Source organism: Protomyctophum bolini (genome assembly GCF_963924005.1).
Source record: "Protomyctophum bolini genome assembly, chromosome: 8".
Classification (NCBI taxonomy): domain Eukaryota; kingdom Metazoa; phylum Chordata; class Actinopteri; order Myctophiformes; family Myctophidae; genus Protomyctophum; species Protomyctophum bolini.
This window is the reverse complement of record NC_137869.1, coordinates 32,962,068-32,973,365: the sequence shown is the minus strand read 5'-3', so window position 1 is coordinate 32,973,365 and position 11,298 is coordinate 32,962,068. Positions and strand designations below refer to the sequence as shown.

Genomic DNA, 11,298 nt, shown 5'->3' with positions numbered 1-11,298 from the left:
GTCACCTCAAAAGTATAGACCAATACAATTCAATTTACTATTGTATTAAGCATTTAGGAGACATTTTTATCAAAGAAAAACAATTAAGTGCTACAGAGTAACTAACTAGGATACTACCTGGTAAACACAAACATCAAGCCAAGAATCAGCCTAAACAACATGCCATCTAACAACAATACATTTTTGTGGACAAGTAAACCACCTATCTATGCTTCTGTGCATATTTGTCTATGCTGCTGTCTATGCATGTTGTCACGAGACAGAACTTAAGCACCTCCGACCAGGAAAGCCACCATGCATTGCTGGATCTTGCTGAAGTGAAAGTGAAAGTGAAACTCATGACAGGCAATAGTGAGAGTGGCAAAGTGACTCTGAGTGCCTGAGTGGCAAAGTGAGTTTAATGTTGTTTACATATGGTCTAATAATGAAATCAGATGGACATTTCTGTTTGGATATATAATAATAATAATAATAATAATAATAATAATAATAATAATAATAATAATAATAATAATAATAATAATAATAATAATAATAATAATAATAATAATAATACATTTTATTTATATGGCGCCTTTCAGGTCACTCAAGGTCGCCTAACAAAACAGAAAAGAAATACAATACAATAAAGCTAGTTTAAAATACACACAGAGGCCTGCAGCAGACTTTTACTCAAGGTGGGAGTAAGCTAAATCTATTAACTTGGAATACCCATCAAGGATGTCATTGGTAGGTTTCACAACTGTTCACAGTCCACTGCTGAGATACAGATCTTCTATTTAAAAAATGCACCATGTCTCTGTCTGTCTGTCTGTGTGTACGGCTGTATAATGCACATAACTCGATAAAGGACACAGAGAGACAGTTACAGAAATTTCCATATGGGCATAAAAGGGACACAGACAGATGGGTGGAACGGGTACTCTGACACGGGTACAACGGGTATTGCATAGCCGGGTGAGGCATGGATCTCCAACTTCCATTGTTACTGACTCGGTGCACTACAGCCGGGCCTATTACTGAGGACCATTTATATGAAGATAACGGTTGAAAATGGGAGAAGTGCTCCTTTAAAACCCATTTATGGACAGTCGGGAACCCCTTTTTGTAACTATACTTTCAAGATGGGAACCCATTTTGGTACAGTATATATGTACACAGTATATAGAAAGATACATTTTTGTAATGTTTGAATGAATATTTGAAGGTTTTCAGATGAAGGTAAAAGTCTTACCATTATGTCTCCTTTGAGTAGCTGGGCTGGCTGGAGTACAAAGTAAATCCTGTCAGTCTGGCCAGCTTGCACATGGCTGTGATTATGAACATAAACATAACATGTGTTAAGTCCTGCCCATGCAGCAGTGTTGTATGTATTCTTTGTAACTTTGTAAAAAATGTATTGTGAGTGATGAAGCCTATCGTACTAGACAGCTGAGGTGTAGACAGCTTGTAGACTCTGGTACACCCTAAGGAACAGGCTGCATCCTGGAGAGAAGAGTTTCATTCCAAAAATAGATCATTTGTTATTTGAAACAAAACAAATGCTGACATCAAACAATAACACTATGGGCACTGTTAGTGAGGACTTTACATACAGTATACATATGTGGACTAGATGTTTTTAACTAGTCACATTTATAAGTATCACTATTTGCCTACAAACCTAGATAACAGAATGGCTTAGCTGTTGCATAGTTGCTCCATTGCCAAGAGGAATTTCTTGGAAAATAGTGCTTTACTAACGTACAATAGGCACAGTGTTGGGCATTGATTTTCAGCTCCAGTCCTATAGGCACATAGACTATTGTTTTCAAATTTACATTTGGAGAAAGCAGGCAAATGCTAGGAAAAAAACCCTCAGTTCCAGCGTTAAGAACCAGTGGTTTTTACTAGAGCAGTGATTCAAGGACCCCATGTATTTGTCCATGGACCCCCATTTGAAAATGATTGTCCAGAGACCCCCATATAGAGACGCAGTGATTGCGAATGCAGTGAGCACTATGAGACCTAGCAGAACATGTCTGTGTCTGTGTGTCACGCTATAACACCACCCGCCCGCCATCAATTGGCGCAGCTGTATCACACACAAAACACACACACACACACACACACACACACACACGCACACACACACACACACACACACACACACACACACACACACACACACACACACACACACACACACACACACACACATAAAAACTTTAAAAGAAAAAACTTTAAAAAAAAACTTTAAAAAAAGAAACCTTAAAAAAGTAATTTATTCTAATTGTTGTTATTGCGATTTACGAGCTGCGTTCACTTCCCACGTTTGCGCGTCTTACTTGTAGATCTACTATCTCACAAAGCATCACGATGCAACATGTGAGTTCATATATATCTCAAGGAACCCACATTGAGAAACAATCGTATGGTTTAGGTAAACACTACAGATTAACACAGCTCAGTTGAAATGATGATCAGACGTGTGGACTCCTCACCTCCCTCAGGTCTAATCGTGGGTACACTGTGTAGAATGATGCAGAGAAGGAAGGACGGAGCAGATCTCATTTTCAGACCTCCCTTCAACAAACCACCCAGCATCCACGCATACCTGGAGTAGAGAAGAACAACGCTGATGTATACCAGAACATGGGTCATCAATATGTCCGTACGTATGATACGTACACACACAAATGTGTCCGTGGCAAATGTCTTGATCATATTATAGACTCAACTGAATGTCAGTCTCCAGGTTTTCTTCAGAACATATATGACACTGGTTTACTACAATATGGCACATTATGAGTCCACTAGTAGTAGTTCTCAAACATGTTATTTGCAAGGACCCCCTTAACTCTGAGTGTACAAATGAACCAAATGGATCCATAAGGGTCCATTTGGTTCTACCTGTTATGGTCATTCAGGGGTAACGTCTCATGTGTTACTGGTAATATTATTGTCTGCTCATTTTGTATGTCCGTGGCGTGGCAAAAACCGGACTTTTGACAGATATGTCCACTACAAACATGACCCCTGCACGAGAATGACACTGCCTGTTTGTAATTGTAGTAATTATAGTACCACTGGACTGGAGGATAAACGGGGCGATTAGTTTGAAGTGTGACCTTGTTATCTGAGGTCAAAAACGACCCACAGCGGAGATCAGAGGCTCATAGCTGATCTGTGGCTGACCGTTGACCTACAACACCGCGCTGAACTATTGTACCTCTCCAGGACACTTACCGTTTTTGAGAGGGGGTCATCAGTGCAGAGAGCTTATCATTGTAGAACCTCCTCATGGCAAAGTGGTCCAGGGAATGTTCTGCACTGAGAGAGACGCACATATTCACACATTTTCGTACAGTTATGTACGACATCTCAGTGACCGAAAACGGTCATGCTCACTCAAAACGCACGCACGCACAGTCGCACACACACACACACGCACACACACACACACACACACACACACACACACACACACACACACACACACACAACATTTGTAGGATTGTACAGTACAGGACATTTGGGCTTCTCAAGAATAGCTGTACAAGATCGCACGAGCGCACGCACACACACACACACACACACACACACACACACACACACACACACACACACACACACACACACACTGTAAGATAAGCTGGGACAGAGTTAGAGGGACAGGAACAATGTTATCAACACGCGACAATCAGGAGTTGCACAACCGTGAGTCAGCTGACGATCAGGCGCGGACAGAGTGGGACACACACACACACACACACACACACACACACACAGAGAGAGAGAGAGAGAGAGAGAGAGAGAGAGAGAGAGAGAGAGAGAGAGAGAGAGAGAGAGACAGAGAGAGACAGAGAGGAAAAAAAGCTTGTGCATGTGCACTCACTAGAAAGTAACCAAATTCTTCATTGATTGTCTTGTATTTTCTGGTGGACAGTGACTTGTGACCTTTCCTGTGTCCTCTCCATTATGACTTTAACCATTTTTAGCCTGTCGTTCCTATTTTGGGCATGTCATTACAAGTGAAACTTTTCAAGAATGTTTTGAAAATAGCTGATCTACTACAAGCTTCAGTTTGTAGATGTTCTATTTTCGCTATTCGTTGTACAACGAAAGCCTTGAGTAGTATTAAACTCACAGAATTCAAACATGACTCCATTCATTCAAAGAGTCTGTCTTCTACAGCTGTGAACATAACTCTGGTACTAGTAAACTAGTAAACATATTATCTGGTATGCAACAGTGATAGGATCTCGATCTGCCCCAAAATTCTAATATCAGTCTGGGTTCAAAGTTCTCTGCATTTGATCTGATCAATTTATTGTGGTCAACAGTAGGATGTCAAATTCAGAGTTTTACGGTTACAGTACACTTATTATCATCAAAGGGTTGCATACCAATCCTCCTGAGTTAGAATCCCCATTCAGTTCAACTGGGTTTTTAGTGCAATCTTTGAGTAGAATCAGAAACTATCAAGAGAAAACTCTTGGTTTGAAACTGGTGAGGCCTGAGGAAGGAGTTGGGGTGATTTCAATGTCCAAATATAGGAGCATTTCCTTATGATAGCACAATAAATGTTCAGCAGGTAGGTTAACATTATGTCCTTTGCTAAATGGAAACAGAAAGGGGAAATGAAAGAGCTGACACATGTCTTGTTAGCGTAAATTATGGCACTTATCCCCCATATTTTAGAAAGGTTCACTCCCATTCCAAAGTTGGCCACTGGCACTGCAGTGGTTTTTGTGCCCAAAGCACACCAAAATCTCAAGGCACTTCTGCACACACGCATGCACGCACGCAAATATCTTGTAATATTAATGTGTGGTTGTCACAAAATTCCATGGCACACATGTTATGGTGGCACACCGTTTGGGAACCACTAACTTTTGGTATCACTGTTACCTGGCTGATAGGCTGCTGAAGTGGATGTAAGAACACTGTTACCTGGCTGATAGGCTGCTGAAGTGGATGTAAGAACACTGTTACCTGGCTGATAGGCTGCTGAAGTGGATGTAAGAACACTGTTACCTGGCTGATAGGCTGCTGAAGTGGATGTAAGAACACTGTTACCTGGCTGATAGGCTGCTGAAGTGGATGTAAGAAGCCATTAGTACACCAATCCTGCCGATGCATCCCTGTCGGACACACACACACACACGCACACGCATGCACGCACGCACACACACACACACACACACACACACACACGCACGCACACACACACACACACACACACACACACACGCACGCACACACACACACACACACACACACACACACACACGCACGCACGCACGCACGCACGCACGCATGTACACACGCACGCACACACACACACACACACACACACACACACACACACGCGCACACACACACACACACACACACACACACACACACACACACACACACACACACACACACACACATTAGCCTATGTGCATATTATGGGAGTAGTACACGTTTGCTGAAAATAGCCAACGTGTGCAGGAGTGACTTAATTGTTCTGAGCTTATAGATTTACTATATCAGTCACAGAATAAATCAGGCATTACCCTGCAGTGTAGGACCAGCATGTGTTTGGGGTGCGCCTGGAGCCAGTTCTCCATTGTTGTACAGACACTGCAGACCTGGTCCAGGTAGGGGGCCAGGAGATCCATCCAACCCGTGTCCAGAACCTGGGGCAGAATTTACACACTCACACACTGCAATGCACCTCCCGAATAAGTGTATTGTATTGTACTGTATTGACATTACCTTGTGGTTCATTTGAGTGAGACTGTTATTCTTCTCTGACAAGTTGATGAGCTGGAAAATAAATAAATAGTTCATATCTTGTTATGAGCAAAGAGAGTTGGAAAATGTCCCATATTTTTACAGAGAAAGAGAGAGAGAGAGAGAGAGAGAGAGAGAGAGAGAGAGAGAGAGAGAGAGAGAGAGAGAGAGAGATAGATACATGATTGATTATGATTTATCACTTTCATTCATGTGTTTGCTTGTTTAGACTATCTTTGGCATCTTTAAAACACCTTACATGTACAGACGCACAGAGGCATGCGTGCACACACAGACAGGGCTACTCTGCTGGGTCTGGGCTACAGGTGGGTCTACTCGGCTTGCTTCTGGGCTACAGGAGGGTTTACTCTATGATGTTCCTGTGTGTATGTGTATACTATGTGCCTATGGTGTTCCTGAGAAGATGGCTGCACAGATGATACTGGAGGACACAAGCCAAGCTTCTGGCCCACGATGGTGTACCGTGTAACTAAAGAGTCAGCAAGTAAATCCCATCAGGATCACCCATCTTGACTACGTATGACATTGTCTCAGACACACAGAGAAAGGAAGTGAACTATATACTACTGGTAGTAGAAATGAAGTGCACGAAGATTGGCCTCAAGCATGCAATGCCAAGAAAACTAAAGTAATGTCATTAAACACGGAGGACAGAACCATTGCTATACTGGCAGTGGGATGGAGCTCAATTGGTTGAAATATCTCTGTGCCTGGACTGCCATGACGATACACACTGGAATGTCAGTGTGACATTGTCATACTGACATGACATGTCATAGTAAATGCGACCTGCTGTCACAATTAAGCCCATATATGGAGATCCCTGATGTCAGAACCTGTTCTGACATTCCATATGTTGATCCTTCTCCATCCATCCTTCCTCTTCGATGTCTCCCTTTTGACTTCTACGTGTCCATTCAAACTCTAGACGGGCCTGCCCCAAAGTTATTAGTGCAGCCGCGCCCGCCAGCCGGCGAAAACTAAGGTTCTCAACAGGCCCGAAAATTAAGGCCCGGCCCTATCTGGGTCCTCATCAAACCCTGTACACTCAAGAGATTGTCCCCGCTACCACCCTTAGATCTCCATATACTGTATGGTGCTGACCTGTTCTGACATTCCATAATGTTGATCTGGGCTCATCAAGCCCTGTACATGCAAGACATGCTCCTTATATAGCCAGTACAGAATGAATTCCATGTTGATCTGACCCCCCATGCCAAAGCGCCAGCACTCGCCCAGCAGTCTGCCGTCAACGAGGCGGATGCGTGGTCTTACTGGTACTTTACTTGAGTATTTCCAATTTACTATACTTTTACTTCTACTGCACTAAATATTGTTCTTTTACTCCACTACATTTATTTGAAAACTTTAGTTACTAGTTACTTTGATTATTATTACAAAAACAATACACTACAGCCCTGAAAATAGCTGCTCTAGAAGCTCACAATGCGTCGCGATGTGGCCTATTGTGAGCTTGTAGATCTGCTATTTTCAAAAAACATTAATACATTTGAAAACTTGAAATGGGACATTCTGTATAGTACATAGTACTTTTGATACTTTAAGTACATTTTTATGCCAATACCTTTTACTCAGGTACATTTTGAATTCCGGACTTTTACTTGTATTTCTACATTTTCTACATTGCAGTATTGATACTTTTACTTAAGTAAAACATTTTTTTTTAACTTTTTCCACCACTGCCCATGCAGCCCATCTCACCAGGTAGTTGTGTCCATGCTTGGACTGGATCATCAGTGTGATGTCACGTAGACTCTGGCGGTAGGTCTCTTCTGACCACACTCCCGCAAAGGACATGGTGATGATGCGCTCGGTGACATAAGTCAGGTCAAATCGGTTGGTCAAACGTTCCTCCATGACTCCGTCAGTCAGTCAAACATTCATACGAAGTGTCTGGGGGAGAGAAAGGAGTGGGGGAGAAAGGAGGGAGTGAGAAAGTAGTCATGGAAAATGTAATGTTGCGGTGCTGTCGTATGCCTACTATATGAGGAACTGAGTATTTTTACAAGGCTATAAATCAAAAGATTTTACTAAGCAAATTTGAATTCAGTCTGCCTCATTAGATTAATCCGAAAACACTTATGCTGAATCACGGGTTTTAAATAAATATGTTGAAAGCTTAGTCATCACAGCCCCCACATCATGTTGTGTCTCCTAGAAGAAGGATGCTGCCCACGCAGCAGATTAGCTGCATGGGTGAGGAGATTATTACTCCTCGATGCAATTTCCACAAACGAAGTCACAAAATCCTTGTAAATGTCTTCAATTAGCCTTGTACCTCAAGGCCTTGTTTACATTGCAACTTGGAATGCGAGCCACACCATTTATCTCATTTTACCTCTAACTTGATCTAATAACTTGAACGTTATGTCCTTTCTGGACCCAAGACAATTACATGCATGTTAGTGCACATGAATGATGGAAACATAGCCAGAGACAGGGAGACTATAGAAAGCCAGGTGGACAGCCTCACCTTCACCCCAACCATGTTACCCCGTCAGATACAGCACGTTTGGTTCTGTGGACACTTATGCTGTGTCCTCCTGACTCTTGGTATAATTAATATTGTAAGAGAGGTCATTTGGGGGTTAACTTGTTGTTTGTCTAGAGTCTAGACTGTCACACACTGTAGCATGAGGAAGACACAAGTAATAGTTATATTCTTTGTTTTCACTAAAAAAAAAAAAAAAAACAGCAAAATCAAGCATTGACCTATTTTGATCAGCTTGTGTTTGGACCCTGCCACATGACAGCAAGAGTACACATGTAGTGCAGCATATGTTTTTAGGAGAGTGATTCTCAGAGGGTTTTGCAACCTGAATCTTGTGTTGATCATCACACTAGTATACCCACTGTATTCATGAAAGCAGATGTTCTTCATTAACAGGGTCTTTAATTATCTCAGAGCCTGTCAAAACATCTCACCAAGGGTATTATAAACTCATACTAAACTAAAACTAAAACAATAAATGTTGAAATAACTGAAACTACAGTATATTGTGTAAAAATAAAACATGTCTTTAGTTTTACTTTTTGTTCAAATGTGTCAACGCCTGAGTTGTTGAGTTATTGAAATTGGTCAAGTGTTCTTTTCTATTCTTTGTTCTATTGGTTGAAACCATTCACAGGATATGGCAGAAGAATATGGTAACTCAATCTCAATGAACAGCATGGTCTCAAATTATGTATTTTTAGACTGTTTATTCAACATTTTTGGAACACTCCTGTCTAAATTGGTCAGTGCTCTGCTTGAAGAACCAAAACAAACGGAAATGTGCAACTTAACCACACACACACACACACACACACACACACACACACACACACACACACACACACACACACACACACACACACACACAAGGGACATGGGGCGTGCTGCTCAGTGTACAGAGAAGCCCTTGAACCAAACTAGCCACGTCTAATTATGGTCACTACCTCACATTTGGAAGGAATGCATTCCGAAATGGATTAGCCTCCCTTGTCCATCCTCTCCTTCCTTTACACTGGTTCACCATAAGCAAAAGTTGACATAGTGAGAGGTGTCCAGTCAGGCATCTTGAGTGCAGTGGGACTAGAGACAACTATCAGCGGTTAATTCTACTCACAGTTAGCCTCGATCCACTTGCAAGCACATGTCCTATGGCAGAAGAAAGCCAGAGAATTTCTAAGCCTGAATGCAACAGGTCACTATGACCACCTCCCACCCCTCTTGTCCAAACCACAGCTTCTCTTGCCCATCTGCTGCATTTGAGTGCCATTCTGTTCCTTTCACTGTTCTTCCTTCTCACAGATCTCAGTGTCAGTGGGCTAAGCCCCGTTGACTGCATCTGGTACACCAGTGGGAGAGCTGTCCCACACTGTTAATCCTTGTAAATGTACCATCATCCATCACATACATCTTGGCTTATCCTATACATACATTGGACTACTACAACTTTGCAAGGAAGAGAAGTTTTATCACCACGTTTGCAACTTTGCATCATGCAATAAATTGAATTGGCTGTTATTGAAAAACCATGAGCTGCTGTAGTGCTTCTGCTGAAGACAGATTAGCATTACTTCCACATTGCTAGATACAGTATAAGCACTTTAAAGACTGAACATTTAAACATGTGTTAATGAACAAAAGAAGAGGCTCACCTACTCTGGTACTGACCAGAGGAGAAATCTTCTGTGCGATTTGAAGCCTATTGAGTAAGTGTCTGTCTCTTACTGAGTGCTATAGCATATGAGGTGGAGACTTCAGACGTGGGAGAAAGGGAGGGAGGGAGAGACAGAGCGAGGGAAAGAGAGAGTAATAAGGGAGGGAAAGAGAGAGTAATAAGGGAGAATGATGAACTGTGCTGTTTCCAGTGTTACAGTGTGGCGTGCACTTTGCCCTTGGTTAGACTATAAGCTGCCAGATATCCGCCCTAGAGTGTGTGCGTGCGCATATGGATGTGTCATACTTGGGTGGGGAAAAAAAAAGATACAAACTCAATCTTCTACCAACAACATGTGAAACCACTCATAACATTTATTTTATTTAGCTAATGTTAAAATAAATAAAAGATATATAAATTAAATATATAAATAATGATTTACATTATAAAGCAATGAAAATATGGACAGTACAAATGTCACAAATTCAAAGCAATAAACAAGAAATAATAAGAAAAATAAGTGGTGCAATTCTGTGTGGGGGTCCGCGGAACTTCCAGACCGCAAGAACGCGCCCAGGCTGCCGGCCCGATTCCGGTGAGCTGCCCCGCGTCCGGAACGGTCGAGAAATGACAGAGTTACTGTGTGGGGGTCCCTGTACTGTACTGTACTGTACTGTACTGTACTGTACTGTACTGTACTGTACTGTACTGTACTGTACTGTACTGTACTGTACTGATACACCTGAAATTACTGTACTGTACTGATACACCTGAAATCATAATACAGTTAATATGTATGTGTGTTAGGCTGCACAACAGTGACACTTTGTTTTGAAAACCAACCAAATGCAATTTCCGTGCTCAGACACTGGTAGCCAGCCAGCCAGCCAGGCAGCCAGCCAGACAGGCAGGCACACACACACAAAGCTACTTAAGGAAGTGGTTGCACCACTTAAAAAAGGACACATACGCCTAGCTAGAGCCTCTCAAAAATAAACCAAAACAAAACTTTAGGAATGTTTGTTCTCACAACAGAGGAAGCATAGCACAGATATGTGCATTTATATGCACCAGAGGAGATCATTGCTACTGTAAATATGGAAGACAAAATGGGTTTTTATGTGTTTTAATAATGCATCTGGCAGGATCAATCATTAAACATTATTTCAGAAACTGCTTGCTAGAGGAATCCCTAAGTAAATTATTTGGTGTTTATGGTATGTAGGCTATATGCTAATAAGAAAATGTGATGTTGAGTTGTGTTTGTTATGATTGTTTTGTCATTGTATTTGTATTGTATTCGTGTATCTGTTATGTTTGTTTTTTTCTGGACATTTTATTAAAA

The 11,298-nt window shown here is 41.7% G+C and overlaps 1 protein-coding gene across 3 annotated transcripts in view; it reads right to left on the bottom strand.

The window, feature by feature from the left end:
- tns3.2 (tensin 3, tandem duplicate 2) overlaps positions 1 to 10,040 on the bottom strand; it is a 50,676-nt gene extending 40,636 nt beyond the window's left edge. Inside the window, exons 1-9 of one of the 3 annotated variants that reach the window (XM_080770796.1) lie at positions 9,952 to 10,040; positions 7,477 to 7,701; positions 5,749 to 5,799; positions 5,547 to 5,669; positions 5,062 to 5,126; positions 3,229 to 3,312; positions 2,484 to 2,596; positions 1,425 to 1,485; positions 1,235 to 1,310 (exon numbers count right to left, since the gene is read on the bottom strand). In XM_080770796.1, coding sequence (XP_080626922.1) covers positions 1,235 to 1,310; positions 1,425 to 1,485; positions 2,484 to 2,596; positions 3,229 to 3,312; positions 5,062 to 5,126; positions 5,547 to 5,669; positions 5,749 to 5,799; positions 7,477 to 7,665 — 762 coding nt within the window. In that variant the 5' untranslated portion in view covers positions 7,666 to 7,701; positions 9,952 to 10,040. The remainder of the gene's footprint in view (positions 1 to 1,234; positions 1,311 to 1,424; positions 1,486 to 2,483; positions 2,597 to 3,228; positions 3,313 to 5,061; positions 5,127 to 5,546; positions 5,670 to 5,748; positions 5,800 to 7,476; positions 7,702 to 9,951) is intronic. The other 2 variants (XM_080770798.1, XM_080770797.1) reach the window with 2 other exon arrangements.
- Positions 10,041 to 11,298: the final 1,258 nt, after the last annotated feature.